Genomic DNA, 26,495 nt, shown 5'->3' on the forward strand with positions numbered 1-26,495 from the left:
TTCTTTTCTCAACACATCGATACTTTGAACTACTCTAAACAACGAATAGGGGAATTTGAATTCGGATGCAAAAACTTCAGAAAATACGAGGGAAACAAATTAATTGTAACATTGAAAGCCCCATCGTTCATTCCCTCCTATCCTTGTGAGAATCGTCAAAGGAAAATATACAAAAAATTCGGAATCCAAATGGCTTAAAACCTCATATGTCAGTCATCTGAACGAGCTCTCTGTAAAAAAATGTGGTCGTCAAAGGAAAATACAAGAAATTTGGAATCCAAATAGCTTAAAATCTCAAATGTCAGTCATCCGAACGAGCTTTTTGTAAAGAATGTGGTCGTCCCTCCCGGTGTTGCTCTCTAATAATGCACTCTGCACAAGTTCCTGATGCAGAGAAACCAAGCATGACTAGACTGTCGACGGAAATAATACGAAGAGAGAACTAAGGGCAACAAAGTAAAGAAATTCACATGATTCTCACCTTGACATCCCTGTGGGAGAGGAATTTTCCCAAGTTGTGGATTATCAATCTCATATCTTCAACCTGAAAAAGTAACTAAAACAATTTAGTTCTCTCGCTTTTATTTAAACATGTCAGTTTTCTCTAATAAGACCACAAAACAAATATATGCACTGAAGATTGCATATTACCCTGACGTAGCCAACTTGATTCCTGTCAAAGAACCTAAATGCCTGTTTCAGATGGAAAAAGAATAAAAAGCAAAAGGATGGGATTAATGCATTGATCGAGGGAGCGCAGCTGTTCACAATCGAACTATAATAATAAAGGTAGAAAGCTTCCGGAAGATACCTGCAATAGTTCCTTGTCAACAACCTCTTTTGCCTTGGGAGTTTCTTTCTTACCTGAATCCACCTTCCCCTCTATTCTTTCACCTGCATCTGCTTCGTTCTTGGCCTTTGTTTCTGTAGCCTTCTTGTTATCTTGTTCCTTAACATTGAGTTCATCCTTCTCATTTCCAGTCAATGGATCGACACTGCTCTTCCCCTCTTCACTGTTCTCATTAGAGGAGTGATGTTGAGGACTAGCATCCTCCATTTCTTCATCTTCTTCTGGATCTTCCTCTGGGTCTTCTTCTTCTTCTTCATCTGCTGTAGGCTCCATCTTCACCTCACCGATGTGATCAACAGAGCTATTATCTTGGGGAACTGTTTTTTCCTCATCTTGTTTCTCACCACCTGGCTCAGATGGACTCAATGTTTCCGATGATTTAATAGCCTGGTTCTTCACAGGGAGCTCATTCACTTTAGGGTGCTGAGCAGGTGATTTTTCATCATTTTCTTGCTCGTTCACTTTAGGGCGCTTAGCTGCTGATTTTTCGTCATTTTCTTTCTCAAGTTTTTCTACTTCTCTTTGCCTCTTACGTTGGTTTCTCTTGGTCACAAATTTTATGCGCAACTTCTGAAAAAACAAACTACATAAATGAGGATGCTAACGTCACAAAGAAAAAACATTAAATCATATCCGTACTCAGATTAACTGTGTCAAACCAACCTGTAGAAATGTCAAAAGACGACACCCCATCTGATACTGAAGCATTTCATAGAGCGTTTCACCAAAAAGTGAAAGCTGAAAAGGAGGGAAAAGGAAGGAACAATTAGCTCTATTTTGCTACAGGCAGAATGAGAAATTAGCAAAGAGAACACGGATCCAAAAGGTTGGTCATAGAATTAAAGGCAGACATTAAGACCAATAGATGCCATGAGAAAATATACCTCAAAACTTGATTCTTCAATGTCCTTGTCGGTATAGTCCAATAGCAAATCAAGTGAAAGCGATGACGAACGAAGCTGTTGCCAGATTAACTCACAATTAGAAAGAGTGAGCAACGAATACTAGAGAGGGTTAACATGCAAATATAGGTAATGCATACAATAAACAAACTGTACTATTCAGGCTATAGTAAACCTACTTTAGAATCCTTGCTCCACTTTGTTTGTAGGATAAATCCAGGGTGTCGAGGAGTTTCTTCAGGCTTTCTCTCTTTCAGCTCTTTATTTGATTTGCTTTTAGAATCATCTTTTCCATCTTGGTCTTTTTTCTCCTTCTCCTCTTTTGATTTTTCCGCATCTTTCAACTTTTTCTTAGGAGCTTTTTGCGTGTCTGTCTCAGTCTCCACTTTAGTCACAGAGCCACTTTTCTCACCAGCTGCCTTCTCATCTTTCTTTTCCTCCTTAACATCCTTGGCATCAGCTTTAGCTGAATTGGCCGCATCAATTTGCTTGTCACTGACTTGTGTTTTTGAAGCCTTCGGTTTAGAAGCAACCTTTTTTTCTGTTTCTACAGCATCGCTTGCTGGCTTTTCTACATCTGCTGTTTGCTTCCCCATACTATCATCTCCAGCAACATTTTTCTCATCCCCGTCACCATCTTTCTTACTCTTAGCAACCCCTTCATTCAGTTCAACACCAGTGACCTTTCTTTTAGGTACCCTCTTAATTACTTTCTTCTTTACAATTGTTTTCCCACTTGTATTTGTACCACCGCTTGGTGGATCAGCTTTCTCCTCAGAGCAGCCAGTATCCTTCTCAACTTTGACCTTTGGGCCAGTATTATCCTCATTCTGAGCAGCCTTCGCCACTGGAACCTTTTTAATAACTTTTTTCCTCACAAAGGTTTTCACTGCAGCAGGATCAGCAGAAGGTTCCTCCTCCTGACCAGGAGTCTCCGAATTACCTTTCGTTCCTCCTTCACCAAGACTTTCAGGCTGCTTGGTTGTACTATCATTGGTTGACTTACCAACAACCTTCTGTCGGACAACCTTCTTTATAATCTTCTTCTTCCCAGTCTTCACAGTTCCCGTTGTCTGAACTTCGGCAATTTCTACCTGTTCCTTTTTATCCTCAATCTTGGCTTTGTCTCCTCCAGTCTCATCTTTTTTCTCAAGCTTCTTGTCATTCACATCACCCTTTCCTTCAGATGCATTCCCTTTCAAATTATTACCATCTTGCTCCATTTTCTTAACTTCTTTTGCATCTCCAGTGGATGCAGACTCTTTCTTTTTATCGTCTTTCTCAACTTTTTTGTGTTTTGACGGTTCCGTTTCCTTGTCTGAATCAAAAACCAACATAGGTGTGATGATAAACTAGATTATTGATGAACATCAAATCAAAAAATGCAACATCATACACAACAAGAATACAAACTCCATTTACCTTGCAGCCCTTCTTTGTCCCGTGACCTCTGAAAGAACAAACATACTAGTGTTAAAAAGCAAGTAAACAATAAGCTGGTCAACCTAAATCCTGCTGTTAAATGTTTTGGGAAAATAAATAAAAAGAGACTATGATACTAGAAAAGCATTTATGGAGTGTTCAAGAGCTTCAGTCAAAAAGAGTGCTCAAGAAGATTATGCTGTTGGATGAAAGCCCAAAAGTTAATAAAAGCATTACTATAGGCTTGCATCCTCTGATCCTATCATTTTACTTCTTAATTTCCATCCAGTGGTTAACAACATGGCATGTTTGCTCTTAAAAGTACTTCGACATCAAGTTCTCAAACTATTTTGTGTGTGTACCAATGATCAGCAGCAGGGTTTAAAGGTAAATATTGGATTCCGTGTAGTTAATCCCAAAACAATTTTACTAAATCTTCTTAATCAGCAGTAGGACCCATGTTTAAATAGTTCCACTGTAGGGTAGCATGATTACACCATGCTTGTCATGCATGCTAAAATAAGTAAATACTGAAACAAAGAAAACCCATCCCAAACCATTTTACCAAAAATAAAACTATACAAAATCCAGGGAAACTGCAATTTCAAACAATAGAAGCAACAAACCTCTCTTTTCAAAGAAAGTTGACGCTCCCTTTCTGCAACAGCTTTCTTGTGAGCAAGCCAGCAGTCTCTCCATAAATCCAATGAAGGGAGACATTCAGACAAATCTGGGACAAATATTACAGTCACTTCTTTATGGCTAAAGAGTCCATCATTACCAATTCTGTCGTAGTGTATCTGCAAATTTCAGATGGAACTGACGAATTAGTCGTGAACTAAAAACCTGCAAAGTTAAAAGGCCTTGCAAGTGGAAACTAGGTAACTATCACAACCATTACATGCAAAAATTACCTCAAGAAAACGATTCCAGTGATTGCAGTTCTGCAGATCAAGTTTAGCAACATCCCTTCCATATCTGCAAAGAAAAACTCATTCAAACAACTAGAAAGAAAATACTACTACTCTCCGTAATCTGTATCTTTATAACAGATAACAGACAGCACACACCTTACGGCAGTTTGAATCAAAGCACTATCATCAACTGATGGATCTCCACCATCAGCAGGATTCCATGGACCACCAATTGCCATGCATGAACGGTCCTTTTTGAGAATGGCAAACCTAAGGATATTGCAGATGTGCGATATGCGATCATCGGAACCTCTTTCAGATGACAGCTCTTCCAAAGCATTCTTGCTAAGTCCGCTCATCAAGATAATCTGAAAGGAGAAAATAAACAACAGAAAATACTGCTCAAGCAAAACAATCACTGCTATGGCAGAAACAAAATAATAAGGTAGTACAATTACAATTTCACTCAACCAACATTTTAGTGGCTTACCTTCGCATTCCACACTATATCTCCACGTCCTGACTTTTCAGGTACTTCAACCAACATTTCAGTGACTGGCTCTGGCAGCTTAGCTGCACCATCTTCTTCAACAAAATCATGCTCAAAACTGTGCCACTCAGCAAGGTAGTACAATTACACTTTCATTCCTTCTAGTTTCTTTAAATAAAAAATTAATGTTCCTCTCTTTAAGAAGCTTCAGGATTATATATCCTAAAGCAGAATAAGAACTCCAGAAAATTAATTGACTGACACAGCTTCAACAAGCAAATTACCTGACAGGTGTATGGATAGACAGTTGAAGGTTCTCCCTTGGCCAGTTGACAACAGCCTAAAACAATACAAACCACACTTAAAGTATGTACTTAACTATGTGTCCATAACCAATGAGTGAGAAATGAAAAATGTAAACATACCTTGCAAAACTCTGAGGGTATAAAGAGTCTGGGATATCGCTTATCTATGGAAAGATAATCCCTTTCTACATCCATCAGACTGGTTGAGTAAACCTGCAAATAAATAATATTGTTACCAAAATGATCGAAACCGTAAAGACATTTCAGGTTGTAGACAAACCCTGTAGTTTACACTGAATGATCAGCCCACATGTAAAAAATTATTAGACAACTGTATATTTCGTTTGCAGAGTTCGATCAATTTTTGTTGTAGAAGGTAACTTTCTTCATTTGCAACAGCTATTACGGCAACTGAAAACTATTCACCTTTATCTAAGATCCACAAACACTTATATAAGATGATTTGGTGTAAGCTCTGGATTAAATTAATCCAGAAACTCCAGAATCAGCAATGGTCTCCTTGATGAGGAGGAATGTACAAGAACAAGCCCACAGACAGGAGAAAGAAGGTATAGTGAGAAGATAGAGGTGCCAAAGAACATGGCGGAGCCAACTATAAACAATAAGCCTAGGAAGGCAGAAATACAACATTTGCACATAGAGCCAAAAGACAAAGAGGAAGCAAAATCGAAGAGAATAGAAAAGGGTTAAGGATATCCCAGGAATTAAGACTGAATCCAGAACAGAAATAACAGGAAGCATCACGATTGAAACCAGTGAATAACTCAATTCCAAACACAAGACTAAAGGCAGATTTGAAGGGAATATATTTTCAACATCATTGAATGGCTAAGCTCTTGCAGTGGTCCTTTTACCTTGCAGGCATAATCTCTCCTTTTATCTTTAACAGGTGAATGACGCCTTCAGCATAACAGAACACCAGGTTAGTTAGAAAGGCTGTGAGACAAAGAAGCTATTTTCAAGAACTAGAGCAGGACGCAAAATAAAACATCAAGATCCACCTATGCACAGCTTCGTGATGCGGGGAATCCCTTCGTAAAGGTTTCCTCTCCTTTGCCAAAGAGGAACCGCGGCGATCCTTAGAAATAGAAACTCTTGGTGGAGTTCGTTCCCGCCTGGTTTCAAGTGCACGCTTGCGCTCTCGCTCTCGCTCTCTCTCCTTCACCCGCCGCTCCAAAAGACGTTCTCGTTCACGCTCTCTTTCTCGTTCACGTTCGCGATCGCGTTCGCGTTCCCAGTCCTTGTCCCTTTCTCTGTCTCTCTCTCTCTCACGCAAACGCTCCCGACGGCGCGCCTCCTCCATTAGCTCAAATTCTTGAAGATAACTAGCCCTGTCATCCTTGCGTTCATCAATTCGTGGATGACCACCATGAGACAAGCTGCTCGGATAATCTGACTCAAGTGATGGGCCACGGAGCCCTTTTCCCGTGGCATAGTCCCTACCAGGAGGTAAGCTGACTCCATAACCAGGATTTGAGGAACTTTGTGAAAACATGAGATCATCTGCATTTCTCCGTGGAGCTGCCCCTAATATTGATGGAGTGGGTTGTCCGCCATATGAAGAACCACTAAGCATCGATAAACTCCGTGGGTCAGCATCCATTCTTCCTCCAAAAGAAGTAAGATCTTGAGTGGGATGACGACTAGCGGCACCCCTTGCTGCAAGATAATCAGGTTGTCTGCCAGAAATGTGTTGCCACTCAGTCTAATTAGAAATATATCACCATCTAGCATTGCTGTGGACAGACTCATTATTAAGATTCAGATGATTTTGTTACTGAGAAAGGAAGAATGACGTCCTCTGCTATTAGTTAATGGGGAAGGAAAACAAACTACTAGTGATAATAACTGATCATGAAATGAAAACCAAGTTCCACTCACAAATGTAGCACAAAATCAGCAGATAAAAGTACCTTGCACTCCCATCGAGAGAAGCAGACTGCAGTGATTGAGATTTGAGCAATTGTTCTTGCCGAAGCAGCACCGCTTTATCAATGCGATCATAAATCTCAGACTGTTGAAAATTTGATGAGGAAACAATAAAACTAAAAATCATGACTTATTCAAAGAGATACAAAGAAAATAACAAATTTTCTAAATTAAAAGATGAAAATGAAAAACCTGATGTTGAGGACCAAAACCAATAGAATCGGCATATCGACTAGATGGTTCACCTTGCAACTCCATCCCCATATAAGTACTATGACGTTCACCATATTGCCTTCTGTCTATCGCTGGATACTCAGGGGCCTTTTCACCATACAATTGATCCCCTTTATGACCATACCTATGACTTGAAGAAGTGATATAGTCACCAGATGAGAACTTTGGCGAATCTGTTTTAGCAGAGGCATAGCCACCACGACCTTCCAAAACCGATGGTCCAGAAGCTTTAGTACTCATTGAAGGAACCTATGCACAAAACTCCAAATCAGGCACCAGATGGTTCAACAAACACTTCGCCACAAATCAAATCTAAGCTTGGTTGGGAGAACTACCACATGACTCAAACAGTAATTTCCATGAAACCAGCCGTTCGAATACCACCAAAATACATTTAAATGAAAAAAAAAGGCAGAAAATTTAAGATTTCTAAGCTTAGTTGGGAGAACTACCACATGACTCAAACAGTAATTTCCATGAAACCAGCCGTTCGAATACCACCAAAATACATATAAGTGAAAGAAAAAAAAAGGCAGAAAATTTAAAATTTTGAGGGACCGGGGTACACATTTAAGACATATAAGGCCTACCCAAAAACTGGAACGGACATTTAACGCATTTAAGGCTTACAAAAACTAGGAAAGCAGTAGGCATGCAAATTACACTACCCAAGTCACTTTCCTATGGTCTACTGTTATTCCACTCCACTTGTAAGTGGGAAGTCTTAGGTTCGACTCCCGTTGATGGCAAGTTCGATACCTAATTATTACAGCAGGCCTATTGTGTGGCTTAACCCAAATCCCCTACCCCTTAGTGTAAAAATATCGTTTTATTAAAAAAACCAGGTTCAAAAACTGGATGTGTTGTAAGTATTAAATTTCAACTTTATGAAGATAATAAAACAAATTTTGTTTTATGCTTTCCTAAAGTTGAATCAGAATAAAAGGAAAGAAGAAAGGGAACAGAAAGGAAAACTATCGTGGAGATAACTGTGGAGTACAAAGGTTATACGAAGAACGGGAACAGAAAGGAAAACTATCGTGGAGTACAAAGGTTATACGACAGGTCATAATGTTACGAACTCCTAGGTAGCCTATGCTTCTTTGCAACATGTATCAGCGTAAAAATACAGCTCACGTTTCCAAATACACAAACACGAGTTATAGAAGAAATCCACTAACCTGAGTTGCGGTGCTCAAAGCAGTTGAACCATAGAGGGAGCTATACTGTCCCCCATAATGAGCTGCAGCTGAAGGGAGAGGTCTATAGGCATCAACTTCCTCCGAACCACCTAACATTGATGTATGCCGCGAAACCAATGGAATTTGTGAACTCCCGTCAGTCGCTCCAACTGGATTTCCAGAATAAGCAGCTCCCAGCTACAAATATCACAATAAATAAGAATAAGAACAAAAAAGCCCCCGCTTTCCGCATTCTTACAAAAAATATCCTTTTCACTCCATAAATTTTAAAAACACCCGAATGTAGTCAATTGGACGACGAACAAAACAACTTAACGGAAATTCTTAAAACAACAAAGCGAAACGAAAATTTCCTATAAGTGAAAACAAAATATCACAATTTAAAACACACCCACTAAGAATAAATACAAAAATTCTGGAAAAAAAATTCAATCCCATGAAATAAATGAAAATTATATAACACTTGAAGTGCATAGGCTTACATTTTGGCCATATGCAGACTGACCACCATATGACTGTTGACCGTACGCATTATTCCCTCTGGAATACATGACGTCTCGAGTGCAACCCTAATTCAAAATAACTGAGCAAATTAATCAATTGCAAGAAAAATACGCCAATTCGAATTCTGTACAGAAAATTCTGGCGAATAAGAGTGTTGAATTTTCAAAATTAAAAGTATAAACAGATGAAACAAACCCTTGGGGCGACGATTATTGAGGGGCTGACGAACGATTGAAGCTTTCTGTGATGGAGCAAACGAAACCCCTAAATCTCTGATTATTCTGAAGACTGGAAGACGAGACTCTGTTATTTCGTTTATCCGGGGTTAGGGTTCGCGGTTTTGACTTTTGACCATACTTGAATTGGGCCTTGATGGGTCGGATTGTAATAATGGACGGACCCATATAAACTGGCCTTAGAGCCCTAAATGGGCCCGGTATTTCTTTTATCATAGTTTGAAATTTATTTTAATTTGGAAAAAATTGCACATACGGAAAGTAATTTTTACACATTCTTATTAATCCTAACTATTGATTATATATCGTTTATTTAATTCGATGACGATAAATAAAGATGAAAGTGTGAAAATCTAAAAAGTGCATAATATCGCTTTCCTTGTGGTAGTTGAATGGGATGTGCTATCCACACACCACATTTTACTTCACACACACCCCTTGATAATTTCAGTTCGTTGATCTTCTTCAATTCATCTGATCCGATGGTCGAAAATTAAAAAGATGTGTAAGAAGTAAAATGGGGTGTGTGGATATCACACCCCTAGTTGAATTTGTTCAAGTTTTCAAATTATCAGCTGAACTAAAAAATAAAAAATAAAAAAATTCTACTTCTAAATACCGAAATTTTATGCAGCCTTACAAGTAGGTCCTTTCCTAAGCATAAAGTTTGGGCGTTTGGCCAAACACCCCAAACGCCCAAACTTGAATGCCTGCCTGGCCAATCTACGTATTTTGAGAATGAATCTCACACTGATGAAATAAGAGACTCTTCATGTGTTTATAAGTAATTGGACGCTCTTTGTATTGTCAATCAGTGAACTTAACTTTTTCAATGCATACTTACACAATCGCTTTGGTTCCCAAGCAGGCATCCAGTTCAGTAGCAGATGATGACAACTCCATATATGGAGCACGACTTGAAGCTTGTAGTACTCTCAATTTCAATCATATGCCCCTTATTAGTCAATCTCATTGACCTACTTCCAAAAAATTCAAAAACTTTGAACAACTCGAATCTCTCTCTTTTGAAAAGTTCGAACCTCTCAGTACATGGGTTTTTGACATAGAGATCCGGAGTAGATCTCATTCCTCGGTAAAAGCTTTGGAATTGCTTTCCCATCCACAGAAATTACATTAAATAAATGCCAGCAATAACTAAATTCAATTACAGACTATGTTTGGATGAGTAGAATAAACTTGGAATTTGGGTAAAAATTTATAAATTGACATGCACCAGTTTCCTTGTTTGGATTCATAAATATAGAAATTTGGAATTTATGAATGGAAAAAAACTTGGAATTTGGGACCCCCAATTCCCTAGTTTAAATTCCATGTAGATAAGTGTAATTTTCCAATTTCTGTAATCGAGATATTAAAAAAAAAAAGTAAATTATGTATTCAATTCTATTGTTCTTTTAGGTTAACCAAACAAGAAAATTCACAAATTCTAAAAAATAAAATTCCGTCATTTCAATTTCCATCATTTTAAAATTATTTAATAATTTTAAATTTCTTTGTCTAAACATAGTGTAAGAGATCAGTTTTTTTCTTCTTCTCGTCTTTGAGCATCAATCGTTGCTTGAACAATTGCATGAAACCCGGGATGCAGCTCATTGCCGAAGAAAGCTTTGCAGAGTCTGAAGCAACAAAAGAAAACTAATGCTCACATGACTTCAAAGTTTAAAATCCATCAAAACTACCTCCAACAGCAGCAAGAAATCCAGAAGTTACCTTCCAAGAGAGGGAAAACCCGAGGCTGGTTGCAAGTAAACAGCTAGCAACCCAGCAAATCACACAAAGCAGAGCAGCCATGGAGCCAGTTTCTGCATCCAAACCGGCGTGAAACACCGAACAGATTAAAAGCCAACAAGACGCCAATGTTGAAATTCATAGCAACATGGTTCCCAAACACTGAAAACCCGAAATGCAGCAGCTTTCGCAATCAGTAACATTTTTTTGTATGACAAAGAACTCTACTGCATAATGCACCTACAACGACAACAAGGCCACTATTTCTCTTCCCAAACAACATTGGAGGGAAAGTATAAACATCGTTCTAATGTAAAACGAAACTAACTTCCAATTAACTAGGACAAGCGAACGTTCTTATACGAACATAACCTAGCAAGAGAGATTAGAAAAATCCCATTCATTTTAAGGAGAAACAAAAGACACCACTGGGAAAAATTATATTATTAATCAAAGGGAAAAACATATCTCCGAGCTCTAACGCAGAATGGAGGAAGATTTATAAAGCATCAGTTGAAGTCCTTCAATCTTTTCTTAAGCACATCCATTGATTTCTTACGAGCACTTTGCCTATTATTTCTGTTTGAAAGGCTCCCGAAGATACCATCAGCAGAATCCTTCAATTTCTCACAGATACTAGCCACCTTTTTGTAATCCAAAGCATTGTAGTTCTTCTCCCTTATCACAGGATTCATGAAGTTCTCTGGCTGACTGCTCGACAAAAGGTTTATCAGTTGCCGCGCTTCTATCAAGCAACCTTTAAAACTACCTTCTTTGTAAATTTCGCTCAAGCCGGTACTCTGAAACCTCTCGTCTGCAAAATTCTCCAACGTCTTCAAATCATTGTTGATACCCATAACTGCATTAGCGGTGAACCTCTTGACGCTATCACTTAGAAGAGTCGACACTATAGTGTTAGAAATGTGATCGAAAGCCCCACTCCCGACCTTGTACAAAGCATCCAAAGGTAAAATTTGTTGTGCTGTCGACATAAGAGTATCGAGGTAAAGAACAACTTCATTCATATACTCATTTCCATTCTGCGGCATTTCCTCCATAGTCCAACTGATATTCTCTGTAAGTGACATGAACTCATCCAACTTAGTGTTTACCAAATTCAGCAAAGCAAGATAAGCTTCATCCCTTGAACTCTTTAGAACCACCTTAGCAGTTAAACTAGCTTGAGGCCTCTCAACTGAACGGATTGGGATCCCACAAAGTTGGGCTGCATGACGAAGAAAATAGTCACAAGCTCTTTCAACTACAGAAATGTTTGCAGCAATCTGCATGGCTTGAGAGACACCAATGTTACCGCTATGAATTGTATTAAGTATCACCTCATTTAACACGTCTATCAAGAGTTTGTCCAAATACTTCCTCACAACATCATAATAACTAGTATGTGCCCCATGAGACAAGTAATCAACAGACCCTTTGATGAATGATCTGACAATTCGGCAGGTATCAGGTACTGCAGAGGAGAATGGTGCAATGTACGGAAAAGCCGGTATTATATCTGATGTCTGGAGATTGAATGACAGGACATTACTTTCATAGTCGGTGTCCTTTTTCAAGGACATCTGTTCATATGTATCATTGGCAATAACATTTGCAATTTGTTGACGACACTCTTCTAAAAGAAGCTCGTGGTATTTCTCTCGGCTCTTGTCAAGCGTTTCAAGAAGTGGTCCCACTTCATACCCATATTGTCTGAGAGTAGAGCCAAGAAGAGTCACATAATCCTTCACCAGGAGAAGATGGGTTGCAGAATTCATATGGGAGAATTGCTCCTCTAACAGAGATTTCATTTTCGCTAAAGCTGTGTCCCACATTGTTTCAACTCGCTCAGCTAACAGTAGGCCCCCAGCAGTCCTCAACACCCGATCCTCCACTATGAAGTATCCCGCAATTTGAGCCAAAAATGTTTGGTAGGATTCAACAAAAGGCTGTGCTGAGGAGATCTGCAAGTCTGAATTAAGCTGCAACAATCGATTTCTATAGTAATATTCCCAAAACTGCTCTTGGATTCCTAGGCAACTTTGGATGTGATATGCCCTGTATAGAGGAGTCAAGTCAACCTTCAAAATAGATTCTTCATCAATCTCTTCAACATCTAAAGTATATGTGAAATCTCCCAAACCCGAAATATTCTGCTCCTCAGCTTTCCTTTGGCGTTCGAGCGTTTCCTCATCCCTCTGACGGACTGATGCAGCATGGCCTATTGCTGTTTGTCCAATATCCTTTGCAGAACTCCTTATGTGAACCAGCCATTCATTAAATTGACTGGTTACTTTCTTCTCAATGTGCAATTTAATGATCGGAATTCTCTTCTCTATAACCATTCTCAGTGTCCTGACCGGAACTTTCTGCAAGTAATTTTTCTCAATTAAATCCAACGTTTTCAACGCTGGGTAAAACTGACCTTCAGATATGTGTTTATTAAACTTGACACAGAGCTCCAACACCTGTACGCAGTTCTTAGACATTTTGATAGCTTCAGTCACATTCTTTTTTATTGAATAGGATTCAAGAAGCTCCTCGAGTTTAATCAACAAAGCACTCCCAACCTCTTGCAACTTGAAATTATCACTAGAGAGCTCGCTTTTCAGCTCCTCGGCGTCCACCAGCACACCACGAAGTTCGTCAACTGCAAGAATGAACTCCTCGTAATGAGTCTTGCAGAGCTCCTCAATTTCGACTTCCTTCTTTTTCACAACATGCTTGAGCTGGTGAAGGAGTGACTCCGGCCTCCCCATCTCAAATGCGTGCCGGACAATAGGACCGAGGTCATCCCCATTCCCAATCAATGTAGCAAGAACCAAGTCCTCACCAGTATCCCCATTCTCTGTAGGAATTCTTCTCCTCGCTTTTGACTCCATTATTCTGAAGAAAAAAAAAAGCATAAAACAAAACAAAACGAAACACTTCGAAATCAAATTATACACAATGAGAATAAAATTAAGTAGCAAATTAAGATGAATAAAAAACACAAGCAAAGCTACAACCTAAATTAACCCTAATTAAGTTACCCAATTACTAAATCAGAAAAATAATCAGCAAAACAGGGGGATTTGGGCATTCTAAAAAAGGGGGCTAAATCCACATGAGAACAACAACAACAAAATCAATAAAAATGGAAACTTTTTCTTAATATGTTACAACAACACTCTATATCACCCTAATTATCGACATTAATCACGCAATCACAGCCTAAAAAAGGTGAAAAATCGAAACATCAGTAAGAAAAACCAAGATAAAAATAACCCAGAAAAGGAAAGAAAAAAAAAAAAGAAAAAAGAATTCAATCAATCAATTCAAAAAATACAAGAAAAAAACGTAGAACAAAAAACCCATATGTACTTTCGACAAAATGTGAAAGCTTTGATTGTTAAAAGCGATAACTTACAGAGACAATCTGTTTATTTTCTTCTTCTCCTTCTTCTTCCTCCAAATCTAACAACAAAAATGCGATGATTCCAAATAATTATTCGGAAAAAGGAAAAGCAAACGGCTTGCTTTTCCTGTTTATTCTGTTGTTTTAGTTTCTGTATTTTTGCTTTTCTGCGTGCAATTTTTTGAGCTGGGAATTTGCCATTCCGCAACAAAGTTTTTAACTTTTTTCATCTTTTCGCGATGCTACCTATGTGTGTGAGGTGGACTCCGGTGTCTTTGGTCTATGGAGCTTTTCGTGCACTCGGCATCTTACTGGTGGGTGAAAGAGAAGGCGGGCCATTCATTTCTGGGTCCCATTTGTACCATCTCAGTTCTCGACCGGGTTCAAATGTTTATTTTATAGTTGGACTAAAGTGAAAAATTGGAAAATTTCAATGACTAGAATGTCATTTGACACTTTCTAGGCAACTACTGCATTTCTCTCGTTGCAACATTTCCATGTTTCATTTTTCTATCTTTACACATAAAAAAAAATAATTTGTTATTGACATTCCAAATTTTTTACATTTAGAAAGAAAAATGCATTTATAAGAAATGTATAATGAGATTTTTGGAACGCTAATAACACTTCCCAAAAAAATTTATGTAAATAAAAATAAATAAAAAATCATATAATAGATATACATAGACATGTCCATAATAAGAAGAATAAAAATGTGCAAAAATAAGTTTTCTTTAGGTTTGTAGCTAAAATAGTTTATAAGATTGGCATAACTCCTCATTTAGTCTCGAGATTGAAAATCGATGAAAGTGATCCTCAAGTTTGTATACCGTAAATCATTTTGATCCGTTTGTAAAAAATCTCTGTTAAATTAAGAGTATTTTTGTCTTATAAACCCCTCACTTGATTTTTCATTTAACGGAAAATTTTCACATATGATGGATAATTTCATAAACCACTCTATCGATTTTCAATGTCAATAATCAATCTTAGTAACCATTTTAACTCACTCATGTAGTTAAAATGCATTCACTATATATATATATATATATATATATATATATATATATATATATATTTTAATTAGAAAACCTCAAAAAAGCATTTACTGCATGCATGCACTTGAAGTTCTATAGTCCAACTCTTCTTTTTTCAATATTGTTTTTTTTGTATATAGTCATTTATTACCTAATTGACAGTATCAATGTGATTCATACTACTAGTTCGAATACTTCAAAATAACCTTTTTAATTTAGAGCAAACGCGAGCCAACCTTAACTGTTCTCTTAATTATTGGATAGCCATTCTCTAAGAAAACTAATCAAAAGACCAACTATACAAATGAATACATATTTTATTCCAGTTTCATTTGTACATGCAATGCACATGCCATACTTACCTCATCAACCCCAAGATTCTAAGACCCACAACACAAGCGTTTAATATATGTTATATTATATGTAACCTGCCATAATTTAATTTATTTAAAGTTATTTACAAAGTAGCTTTTATTTTAGGGAATTATTATTAGCACTCTGCAAATTTCATTTGATACTTCAAACTTTCTATAATTAGAAAGAAAAATGCACTTGTGAGGAGTGTAGAATGAGATTTTTGGAGTGCTAATAGCAATTCCCTTATTTTATTGGTATTTATATTTTCAATGTAAAGATGTTTCAAGATTAAATTCTTCATCTCCTCTTCACTAATAATTATTAGATTGCCAAAAACTCAATATATATGACGTTATATATTAGAGCAACTTCACCGTTGATTATTGTCTTGGGGATAGGTAACTCAATCCACTCCTCTCCCTCCTCAAAACACTCCAATCCACTCGGGCAATTGGGTTCAAGGTGAGCCTGATAAAGAAGTCAGGCAAAAATCACCTAGCTCAGCACCCTGCCTATATGACGCAAAGTTGACGTCATCAGGATGTCAGCTACAATTTAAATTATTAAAAAATTTATAAAAAAAAAACTAATTAAAATATAAAAAACTATAATTCCTTTCCATAAACACCTAACCATGTTCTTCCACTTTACACTATATTTCAATATTTTCAAATACTTTCAACTAATATTTTATTATTATTCAAAATTAAAAATAAAGTTTTATTTTATTATTTAGAACATAATAATACTAATATTTTAATACGAATTGCTTGGATATTCAGTTAAGGAGTGAAGATTTGCTTGGGTAATTACCATTCAGTGCAGACATTTACTGATCATTTAAAGATATTAAGTTACCTATTGTCAAGGGACTTTACTACACTGGAAGTGCTCTTAAGTTAAGGATAATACCGATTTTGGATCCTTAACCCGTCATTTTCACAATAATATCTTAATTGCTAAAGTTTAAACATGCAGCCAACTCTATGTGTTGATCTTCCATTTGAGTATTTACACCCATCCTTTTTTTCTCGATTTATGAAACCCCTGTTTGGGTTTTCATAAAACAGGATTTGGCTCTAATATTATCAAAACAAAAAAATATACAAAGAGGATTATGATGCCAACTAATCATGATTAGGATTAACAAGTTCTCATAATAACTATTAATCCTAATTATAAAAACACTAATATATTATATATATCAAACGTCAATGAAGAGAAGCCACCTACCACTCCCGTTCATGCTAATGGGAACGGGCCCGAGCAGAGTACTAAGTGGGCAGCCGAAATATAGTGTCAGTTTATCTCGTTGAAATGGGAAAAGGATGATTCTTTTTTTTGGGATTCGGGATATCTCGTTATTATGACCGTTCATCATATATTATGTGATCAATTTTTATTATGTATTATTTATATTTAATTTTTAATATTTAACGAAAATTGATCATATAATATACGATGAATAGAAAGATCACGAACGGATCATTTTCGACTGAAATGCTCATTAACATTTTTTATTTTGTTTTTAAAATTGAAGGAGAGAGGAACAGAGTGAGGGGAGATAAATTCTTTTTCATTTTAATATTAGAGGCTTGTAAGAATCATATGTAAGTGAAATTTTGAAAAAATAATAAAATTTTGGTTTGTAGAAAAGTATACTACTGTTCATATTTTTTTATTTATGTTTAGGTTACTTTAGTTGACAATCAGATTCTATTAATATATAGTTTAGATAATATTAAAAAAAAAAAAAAAAAAACGCTGCACACGTGACATTTAAAAAATAATGATCCAATCAAACGGCTAACGTCCATCCACTGCAGTCTTCAATATGGGCCCCACCGATGACATGGCAAGATAAGCACCACAAGTAAACCCGCCCACAATTTTTATCGTTGTGCTTATCCATCCGGACCCATCTTGGAAAGGACACGCGTCAGCTCCAGTAAATGGAAAGGCTATCTACCTCAGCCTACCATGTCGACTAGTCATTGTAGTTCCTCGAGTAGGAATAACCTCCCTACTCGCTCTCAACCTAATTTTCTCAATTCTCAATTTTCCACATTTTTAGGATTCACCTGAAGCTGAATACGTTGAATAGAATAAATATTAAATTTTATTGTTTTGTATTCGAAGTGCAGTCAATTACGTATGTATTAAGAGAAAATTATTGTTTTAAACACGTGTTTGTTGTTAGTAATTTTGACTGGTAGTTCGTATACACCAAAAAGTTACTGTTATAATATTTGTCTAAACATTGATGAATAATTGTATAAAATATGTGAATTGCTATACATGTCAATAACGTATTTTTTATTTTTTTATGTAAATTTGACTTAGTATTATAGACATATGTTATTGCATGTCAATTCAAATAGTACCCATTAAATAGTTACTAAATTATATCAAATATACGTTAACGTATAGTTACAAGAGTTTTATTTTTCTTGACTTATTATTTAAGAAATATTCAATGATTTCATGTGTACAAATTTGTACAATTCAAAGATTTTAATTTCAGTTTATATAGGCTCTAATTATGTATCTGTTTTATTATTTATTAAAATAGTCTTCAAATTAATATGGAAAGACCAATTCAAATTTGATTTTACATATGAGTAACACATTATGAACACATGTACATTGGATTCTTTATGAAAAGAGTAATGCTCCGAATATCTCATTTTCAAAGTCATATTGGTGTATCATCTCATTTATCAAGTGATGCATACAACCAACATTCAATCAAATAAATTATTAATTGACATAACATATACACATCACTTGCCACGACATATGATACAAAAATGTGATATTTTCTAACATTTCCTACTTGTATATTGTTTTATTAGATTTAGTTGAAAGTAGACTAGTCAAAATACTAAAAATTTTCTCTTGCAAATTTTCACACCATTTATTAAGAGTAAGCAATTTTTTTGATTTGGGTAATTTTTTTTTTATCAAACAATCGATTTGTTAAATTAAATGTTAGAGTAAGAAGCCGATGAAGTTCAAACCTACTGTGGTGTAAGAACACCCCTTTTTGGGTTTATTGTATATAGTGTGAAAGAGTGGACAATTACAAAGGATATTCCCAATGAATGATGGTATCCGGATAAAGTTTGTGACAAGTGCAAGGAACCTTGGACAAAAGCCGAATTATTGGAAAATATCAAAAGCGAGTTTGGTTACTTGCGCGAGTACGCTTTCCACTTCCCATCATAGGAATCAAAGTCAAGGGATTAACCAATCAAAAACGCGTGACGCACACAAAACGACAAAACAAATGAACCATAAAAGGAGCAGCCCTCTCCGTTCAAACATTTCAAATGCCCTCACTGCCGTTCTACTTCTGCAACCCTAGAACCTAATATTTGTCCTGGTTATTTATTTATTTAAATTTTTTTTTTTCTGAGGGAGCTCTGAAAATGGAGGCCAAACAAAGCTCTCAGCTTCCTCCTGGTTTTAGGTTTCACCCAACTGATGAGGAACTCATCATGTTTTACCTCAAATACCAAGCCACCTCACGGCCCTGCCCTGCGTCCATCATCCCAGAAGTTGATATTTACAAGTTCGATCCGTGGGAATTGCCTGGTTAGTATCGTAAATTCGTAATTAAGACGTCCAAAGCCAAGAAGGACATACATGCACGCTCGGGATGTCACAATGATAGTATCCGATCCCAATCACGCTCCCCACCATGCGAGAAAGTCGTGATTGGCTTGAGATACCGCTATAGTGGCAACCCGTGCGCTAAGTAAGGTCCTCTCGGCAAAAGTAGGCTTGCCTACCGTAATTTTGTATTGGTTGCAAATTGGGATTGTTTATGATGTGCAGAGAAGGCAGAGTTTGGAGAAAATGAATGGTACTTCTTTACCCCTAGGGACAGGAAGTACCCGAACGGGATACGCCCGAATCGGGCAACCGTGTCGGGTTACTGGAAAGCCACGGGAACAGACAAGGCGATTTACAGCGAGTCCAAGTACGTGGGGGTGAAGAAAGCCCTTGTGTTTTACCAGGGCAGACCGCCGAAGGGGGTCAAATCGGATTGGATTATGCACGAATATCGCTTAGGCGACACTCGAAACCAACGGGCCAACAAGCAACTCGGGTCCATGAGGGTAAGCCGCTTTGCCAATTCGTGACATTACATTTCTTTCAGGCATTTTATCAAACAGTTGGCTGCAACCTGACAATTGCTATGTGTTTGTTGGATTTTAGCTGGATGATTGGGTCCTCTGCAGGATCTACAAAAAGCGGCAACTGGGCAAAGCTTATTTGGATCAAAAAGTGGAAGAAGATGAAAAAACTGAGATGACAACACCAGAAACAGCGAAAGCCAATGAGGAACAAACGATGTTGAAATTTCCACGGACTTGTTCGATAACTAGTTTACTGGACATGGACTACATGGGCCCGATGTCTCAACTTTTGAGTGACAATAATTCTGGATACGATTTCCAGAGCAGCTTGGCCGGCGCAGGAGCTGGCCACGCGCAAATGTTTCAGTTCGGTGAAATGCCTAATTACCAAACCGACGGACTCCGGGAAATTCCAGGCGATGGCTCAGACTAGCGTTTTGAACCACCAACCGTGGTTTGGACCGTAATTAACAATTGAATTTGGGGTGTTTTAGATGGGAAATTAAGGTGGTAAAAAGGATGTTGTAAATTGGTGGGTTGTGGGAGGGGTTGAAATATTTGAAACAAATTATGAAGTGGATTTGAGTTGTTTAATTTGAAATTTTACAAAGAAGATGATTTGGGTAATTTTTATTTTTACCCGTATTCTAAAAGTAGCACCATTTATTTACATCGTAAGTAATAAGTATAAATAAGATATAAATTCAAATGTGTTAAAGACGATTGTTTTCATAAATGATATTTAGTCACATAAAACTAATTACATTGTCGTTAGTAATCGTTATACATGATTCTTGTCATACATTTGTACAACGCATCTCGATTACAAGGTGTGTCATCGATATTATCCACATTTTGTCTAAAATTATCTTCATGACTAAAAGACAATGAAAACATCCAATTATTTTAGGTACAAAATCCAGTTATATCATGTTGTCAATATTACCAAGGGGTGTGCTATTCCCTTGATAATTTTTATCCGTTGATTTTCTTCAATTCATCTGATTCGACGGTCAAAAATTAAAAATGTGTGTGAGAAGTAAAATAGGGTGTGTGGATATCACCCCCTATTACCAATCGGTCCATAATCCAATTTTATATTCAAGGACTGATGTTTAATTTTGACTACGGTATTTGTTTAAAAGTAGAGGAATGTTTTTTATTTTCAAGTGTTTTTTTATTTATATAATGACATATAACGTATATGTTCATGTCCCGTACACTACAAAATCTCACATGACAGTGGATAAGATTTGTCAAATAAACCGGGTAGAATTGTAACTAGAGGTGGCGCACACTACGGACTACGTTTGTCGCGCGTGCATGGGTTGAAAATGAAATGTTGATGGGGCTGCTGATGACGTTTCAGGTCCCTATTTTGGATATTGTCTTTGTGTTTGAGATGCTCGCCGCCTTTTTGTGGCGGAATCGATGGATTCGGATATTTGAAACGTTCAAGAGATAGATATTTGAAATATTTGAAATGTTAAAGAGAGAGATATTTGAGATATTTGAAACGTTCAAAAGATAGATATTTGAAACGTTAAAGAGAGATATTTGAGATATTTGAAACGTTCAAAAGATAGATATTTGAGATATTTGAAACGTTAAAGAGAGAGATATTTGAGATATTTGAAACGTTAAAGAGAGAGATATTTGAGATATTTGAAACGTTCAAGATATATATTTGGGATGTTAAAAAATTTGGGATATTTAAAACGTTCAAGATAGAGATATTTGAGATATTTGAAACGTTCAAGAGAAAGATATTTGTGATGTTCAAAAATTTGGGATATTTAAAACGTTAAAGAGAGATATTTGAAACGTTCAAGAGAGAGATATTTGGGATGTTCAAAAATTTAGTGCTCCAAATTTTTAAGTCTGATCCTAGAGTCTTGACTCCTTGCTATAAGAAAAAATTATTCATAAGAATCATAACTGAACGCCACTATAGCAATACACCAACCCAATCAAGCATGGTATCACGAGGTACATGTACCATGGGGTGTAGATTTTACATGAAACACTACTTGATCGGTTTAAAAAACCGCCACAATAACGTATGAGTTAATAGTAAATTTCTCCCATCTCATATCAACCTCAAGTCATGAATTTTATCAAGTTTTAATAATAATCAAATTAAAAAATATGTTGGAAAGAATTAGGGTAAGAACGCAAAAGAGGTGAAACTCTTTCGTTTATCTTCATCAACATGAAAGCATGTAAAGATTGTTTGTTAACAAAGCCATAGCTAATTTCTCACTAATCCCCAAGTCCCAACCACTTAACTAGCTAATTAGCTAATTAATTAACCTTTTAACTATTTCATCTTTGCCGTTACAAAATCAGCATTGCCTTCTATGTGAGGCAGTTAATTAATAACTTCCTCCTTCCCTTTATTTTTCATCCTCTGATCAAATGGAAGATCAAGAAAGTAACATTTTGTTAGCTTTTTCTTCCCAAGATGGTGTTTTCATGGTGGTCTGCATGGTTTTGTCATGGATAATCATCCACAGATGAAGCCAGAGGCACAAAAAGGGCCCCAAAACATGGCCTATCGTCGGAGCGGCGATCGAACAGTTCACGAACTACGACAGGATGCACGATTGGCTCGTCAAGTACCTCTCGGAGTCAAACTCCGTCGTCGTCCCAATGCCATTCACAACTTACACTTACATTGCAGATCCTGCAAATGTCGAACATGTCCTCAAGACCAACTTTGCAAACTATCCTTAGGTGATTTTTTTTTTCCGGCGGTGTTAAGCGCGTTAATTTGGTGCTTGTTTTTGTTTAATTTTGCGTTGATCTTTGGCGTGTTTTGTTAATTGAAGGGTTAAGTGTACCGTTCGCTCATGGAGGTCCTGCTCGGAGATGGGATCTTCAATGTGGACGGAGAGCTTTGGAGGAACAGAGAAAGACTGCGAGCTTTGAATTTGCATCGAAGAATTTGAGGGATTTCAGCACTGTGGTCTTCAGAGATTATAGCCTCAAGCTCCATTCGATTCTGAGCAACTACTCTCTCATGGGCCATATACATGGTAATGACTCATCCCCATGTAGCTGATAAGCTCTATTCCGCGATGAAAACTTTTGAAGAAGATCAAGCAAGAGAAGAGAAGGTTTTGCTGATCCCTTATGACACAGAGGACCTCGACTCATTCAATCAAAGAGTTGCACAATTTGCAGGACTTCTGAGTTACGACTCGCTGGGAAAACTGTATTATTTGCATGCCGTTATGACAGAGACGCTTCGTCTGTACCCTGCAGTCCCTCAGGTATGCATCGTACTGAATTGAAACATTGATGTCGATGTTGTTGCTCTAAGTAATCCATATGGCGCCAGGATCCTAAAGGCATCTTGGAGGATGATGTTCTACCAGATGGAACCAAAGTCAAAGCAGGAGGAATGGTGACTTATGTTCCCTACTCAATGGGAAGAATGGAGTACAATTGGGGACCTGATGCTGCCTCGTTTAAGCCTGAGAGATGGCTCGAGGAGGGCTTCTTCCAAAATGCATCGCCGTTCAAGTTCACCGCATTTCAGGTTAGATAACTGAGCAATCTTAACCGTATACATCCACAAAATTTCAAGGTCATTAACACAGAAGTTCGATTACCTCGGATTTACAGGCAGGACCAAGAATATGCCTAGGAAAGGACTCTGCTTACCTCCAAATGAAGATGGCACTGGCCATTCTGTGCAGATTTTACACATTCACTTTGGTCCCCGGGCATCCAGTTCAGTACCGGATGATGACAATTCTGTCAATGGCGCACGGCTTGAAGCTTACTGTAGCCAGGCGCTAATCATCTGTGTCAAAGATAATTAAAAGCAGATTAAGTGTCTTCTAATATATATCAAACCTTTTTAAACAGGCCAGAGCGAAAGGGGAGAACTTAGTTTTATTTGGATACACATAAATTTGCATGTCCTTCTCAAAAGTTCATGTGCTATATTCTCAAAAGCTCATGTGCTGTATTTATTTCAAGGCTTCCAAGTCACATGTTTCCAATATACACCAGATAAAAGCTTTGGTATTACTTTTAAGCACACCCAGATATTACAGTAAAAGTAAATCCAGTTACAGATTAGGAGATCAGTTTCTTCTTCTCCTCTTGCCATTCACTGATTTCAGCATCAATCTTTGCTTGAACAATTGCTTGAAACCCGGGGTACGGTTCGTACCCGAAGAAGATCTGCAGAGCCTGAGGCAGCAAGAGAACACACAAATTATGATTGCACACACAAATTATGATTGCCAAATCAGGAAATTACCTCATAAGATAAAAATCCATCAAAAAATTACCTCTAACAGAACAAAGAAGGGAGCCATGATAAAGGCTTGTGCAAGATTGTCCAACAAAGCTGGTGCCCTTTTCTGCAGATTACATCACGTTTCAAGAGTATAAATACAACAAGAAAGAGATGAAGTCACAAATATGATTAGGTAAAAAAAAAGATTTAACACCTCATAGACTCCATGGCCGATAAATTGTCCAGTCCAACAGACTATCTGAGTCACCAGAACAACCTGAAAAAAAAAGTTTACTGAGGTCAAATTTACACCTAAAACGTAAAGAAGCAATCAATTTACTGAATTTTAAACAAAAATCTTAAAAAAAAAAAAAAAAAAAAATATATATATATATATATATATATATATATGTATAATTTGACATAATAAACGAAACCCATAACAAATTTCTTAATAAAAAGTTAAAAACTAAGAATAACTGCAGAAATTACTCAACTTTAAATAAAAAACTTCAAAAAAGTATCTAATTCCATAAAATAATCAAAACCCATAATTTTTTCACAAAAATAAATAGCAACTCCAGACGTACCTTCCAAGAGATGGACAATCCGAGTACGGTTCCAAGGAAACAGCTACCAACCCAGCAAATTACGCAGAGCAGAGCACCCAAGGAGCCTGCTTTTGCGTCCAAACAGATGTAAAACACCGAATAGATTATAGTCAACAGCAGGCCTATGTTGAAAGGCAGAGCGACGTCGTTCCCAAACACAGAAACCCCGAAACTGAGCAGCGAGGGCGTGAAGTAAAGGATGAGCAGAGCGGTGAAGAGGATAGGCCAGACGAAGAGCATATGAATCGCTATGTTGACCGGGTTGCTGTGGTAAGCTCCGTAGAAAGCAAAGTGCTTTTCGAGATCAAACAGTCCGGTCTTCCCCATTTGAGAATTTTCCGAGAAAATTAGGATCCTCTGTTGCGATTTTTCTCGAGAAATTTTTTATGGGTGAAGGGTGGTGGCGATTTATTTGGCTCCCTGAGAAGAAAAAGTAAGCTGCTTTTTTTGTACGCAACCGACCAACAACTGAAAGCTCACCGCCAATTTAATAAATTGGCTTCTGGTGCTTTGTTCACGAAGAAACCTTGAATTTATCAAACACTTGGTCGCTAGAGGGCTCCATTTTCCAGTCAAAACACACGGAAAAGCCAAAATAATTTCAAGGTTTTGGGGGCTTTTTTGTTCACCGGGTGTGTTTGTTTGACCGGATTAGGAGGGACTAGACTAGACTAGGCTAGGCTAATTGCTAGTGTAGTCTCATGTTTGGTTTGCACAAGGATTAGGTTTAATGAGATTACATCGGACACGCTTCGACTAAGTCCTTCGTTAGAAGGGCTTAGCGAGACCCACCAATCAACAAGGGACTGCTAAGACCGTTCGCGTCCCTTCCTCCTCGCGTCCTCGTCCAGCTGTCCTTTTCACATCTTTGTCCTGATTTGCTCGACCAACCTCGTCGGACCACCCTATCGACGGCGACGATCGTCGACGAGATGTACAAATTCTCGGGTCTGCGCTTCTTTGGGTTTAGTCTGAGCTACATAAAAGATGAGAACGATGACAATAGGCGCCAGGCTGAGTCTGAGCTCTCCACCGCCGACGGCATGGCCATTCACGTCGACTGGAGGAGGGGATGGGGGTGGGTCATCGAAGAAGAGAGGTTTGGAGGAGGAGACGATGGTAGGGTCTAAGGAACAGGGACGAATTTGGTTGAATGAGATCCGCAATTGAAAATGGAGGCTCGCGGCTGGAGGTTTAATTCGCAGATGGAGCCTCAATGATGCAAATGGAGGCCTAATTTGCTTACCCTTCGTGGGAAATATATTGCCAATGCATGGCTTTTGAGAAATTGAGGTTGTAAATCTTTGGTTTTTAATAGAGAACATGAATTTTGGGGGTAGATCGTGAGTTAATTTGCCAATTCTTCCCCTGGGTAATATGCAATTTAGAATTTGATTGTAGGTTAGTTGAAATTGAAGTTGGTTGAAATTGATTGAAATTTTGGTAGAATGTGGGAACTGGAAATTTTAGTTGAAATTGAAGTTGGTAGAATTTGGGAATTGGAAATTTTGGTTGAAATTTTGATGTTGTTGAAATTGAAGTTGAAGCAAATAACATGGATATTTTTTTATATATCACTGGTTGTTTTTCCTTTTTTTTTTTTTGTAATTATTATGTTTCTTAGTCCGACATTGAATCAAACACTTTACTGAGTTAGTACAGCTTAGTTTAGTCTAAGCCAGTCCAACTTAGTCTTTGAAGCTAGTCCAGTCCGAAATAGTCCGGTGCAACAAACGCACCCCAAAAGTATACAGAGAATTGGGCTTTTTGCATCAGGTTCGGGCTTTGATATTGTCAGCTTAAATTGACCCAACAGTTACATCGATGCTGCTTTGTGTTACGGATTATGTCGTCTACTCGTAGTATAATAGTAATGTGAATAAATAACTCAACATAGTAGTGTGACTGTTACACTTGGATGTTTTGAAATTTGATTTT

At 37.5% G+C, this 26,495-nt stretch overlaps 5 protein-coding genes across 5 annotated transcripts; 2 read left to right on the plus strand and 3 right to left on the minus strand.

Annotated features, from left to right (window-relative positions):
• Positions 1–84: 84 nt before the first annotated feature.
• Positions 85–9,103, minus strand: EMB1579 (ATP/GTP-binding protein family). Its single transcript, XM_068469781.2, has 21 exons — positions 8,969–9,103; positions 8,752–8,838; positions 8,249–8,446; positions 7,026–7,316; positions 6,818–6,918; positions 5,906–6,583; positions 5,759–5,804; positions 5,004–5,096; positions 4,863–4,918; positions 4,579–4,696; positions 4,245–4,456; positions 4,089–4,152; positions 3,801–3,974; positions 3,175–3,202; positions 1,932–3,070; positions 1,735–1,809; positions 1,514–1,588; positions 812–1,420; positions 652–693; positions 482–544; positions 85–384 (listed from the first exon to the last, which is right to left on the minus strand). The coding sequence occupies exons 2-21, from the start codon at positions 8,818–8,820 to the stop codon at positions 295–297; spliced, it is 4,221 nt and encodes a 1,406-aa protein (XP_068325882.1). The 5' UTR covers positions 8,821–8,838; positions 8,969–9,103; the 3' UTR covers positions 85–294.
• A 1,840-nt stretch (positions 9,104–10,943) lies between these two features.
• On the minus strand, positions 10,944–14,374 carry LOC137731400 (exocyst complex component SEC15A). The gene is made up of 2 exons (XM_068470508.2): positions 14,165–14,374; positions 10,944–13,641 (listed from the first exon to the last, which is right to left on the minus strand). The coding sequence occupies exon 2, from the start codon at positions 13,635–13,637 to the stop codon at positions 11,268–11,270; it is 2,370 nt and encodes a 789-aa protein (XP_068326609.1). The 5' UTR covers positions 13,638–13,641; positions 14,165–14,374; the 3' UTR covers positions 10,944–11,267.
• Positions 14,375–18,867: 4,493 nt separating this feature from the next.
• LOC137731929 (NAC domain-containing protein 1) lies at positions 18,868–20,318 on the plus strand. Its single transcript, XM_068471191.2, is given in 4 exon segments — positions 18,868–19,143; positions 19,387–19,670; positions 19,771–20,084; positions 20,086–20,318. Coding segments are annotated over 4 exon segments (837 nt in total). The 5' UTR covers positions 18,868–18,977; the 3' UTR covers positions 20,159–20,318.
• Positions 20,319–22,060: 1,742 nt separating this feature from the next.
• Positions 22,061–23,757, plus strand: LOC137731336 (cytochrome P450 704B1). Its single transcript, XM_068470439.2, has 4 exons — positions 22,061–22,427; positions 22,523–22,966; positions 23,035–23,235; positions 23,322–23,757. Exons 2-4 carry the CDS (start codon positions 22,727–22,729, stop codon positions 23,496–23,498), a joined length of 618 nt encoding a protein of 205 aa, XP_068326540.1. The 5' UTR covers positions 22,061–22,427; positions 22,523–22,726; the 3' UTR covers positions 23,499–23,757.
• Positions 23,648–25,792, minus strand: LOC137730963 (2-hydroxy-palmitic acid dioxygenase mpo1). The gene is made up of 4 exons (XM_068469984.2): positions 24,537–25,792; positions 24,161–24,223; positions 23,999–24,070; positions 23,648–23,897 (listed from the first exon to the last, which is right to left on the minus strand). The coding sequence occupies exons 1-4, from the start codon at positions 24,882–24,884 to the stop codon at positions 23,781–23,783; spliced, it is 600 nt and encodes a 199-aa protein (XP_068326085.1). The 5' UTR covers positions 24,885–25,792; the 3' UTR covers positions 23,648–23,780.
• Between the last annotated feature and the right edge of the window lie 703 nt (positions 25,793–26,495).

Source organism: Pyrus communis, chromosome 16, assembly GCF_041283825.1.
Source record: "Pyrus communis isolate YQ-2024b chromosome 16, ASM4128382v1, whole genome shotgun sequence".
Lineage (NCBI taxonomy): Eukaryota > Viridiplantae > Streptophyta > Magnoliopsida > Rosales > Rosaceae > Pyrus > Pyrus communis.

Excerpts from the sequence above, each read along its gene's own strand:
- EMB1579 (XM_068469781.2), bottom strand. The coding sequence starts at position 8,820 with ATGTATTCCAGAGGGAATAATGCGTACGGTCAACAGTCATATGGTGGT. Across the intron at positions 4,457-4,578 it reads ATATAGTGTGGAATGCGAAG|ATTATCTTGATGAGCGGACT; the intron begins GTAAGCCACTAA and ends TTCTCCTTTCAG. Across the intron at positions 545-651 it reads ATCAAGTTGGCTACGTCAGG|GTTGAAGATATGAGATTGAT; the intron begins GTAATATGCAAT and ends TTACTTTTTCAG.
- LOC137731400 (XM_068470508.2), bottom strand. The coding sequence starts at position 13,637 with ATGGAGTCAAAAGCGAGGAGAAGAATTCCTACAGAGAATGGGGATACT.
- LOC137730963 (XM_068469984.2), bottom strand. The coding sequence starts at position 24,884 with ATGGGGAAGACCGGACTGTTTGATCTCGAAAAGCACTTTGCTTTCTAC. Across the intron at positions 24,224-24,536 it reads GATTGTCCATCTCTTGGAAG|GTTGTTCTGGTGACTCAGAT; the intron begins GTACGTCTGGAG and ends TTTTTTTTTCAG. Across the intron at positions 24,071-24,160 it reads TCGGCCATGGAGTCTATGAG|AAAAGGGCACCAGCTTTGTT; the intron begins GTGTTAAATCTT and ends TGTAATCTGCAG.
- LOC137731336 (XM_068470439.2), top strand. The coding sequence starts at position 22,727 with ATGGTAATGACTCATCCCCATGTAGCTGATAAGCTCTATTCCGCGATG. Across the intron at positions 22,967-23,034 it reads TGTACCCTGCAGTCCCTCAG|GATCCTAAAGGCATCTTGGA; the intron begins GTATGCATCGTA and ends ATATGGCGCCAG. Across the intron at positions 23,236-23,321 it reads TCAAGTTCACCGCATTTCAG|GCAGGACCAAGAATATGCCT; the intron begins GTTAGATAACTG and ends TCGGATTTACAG.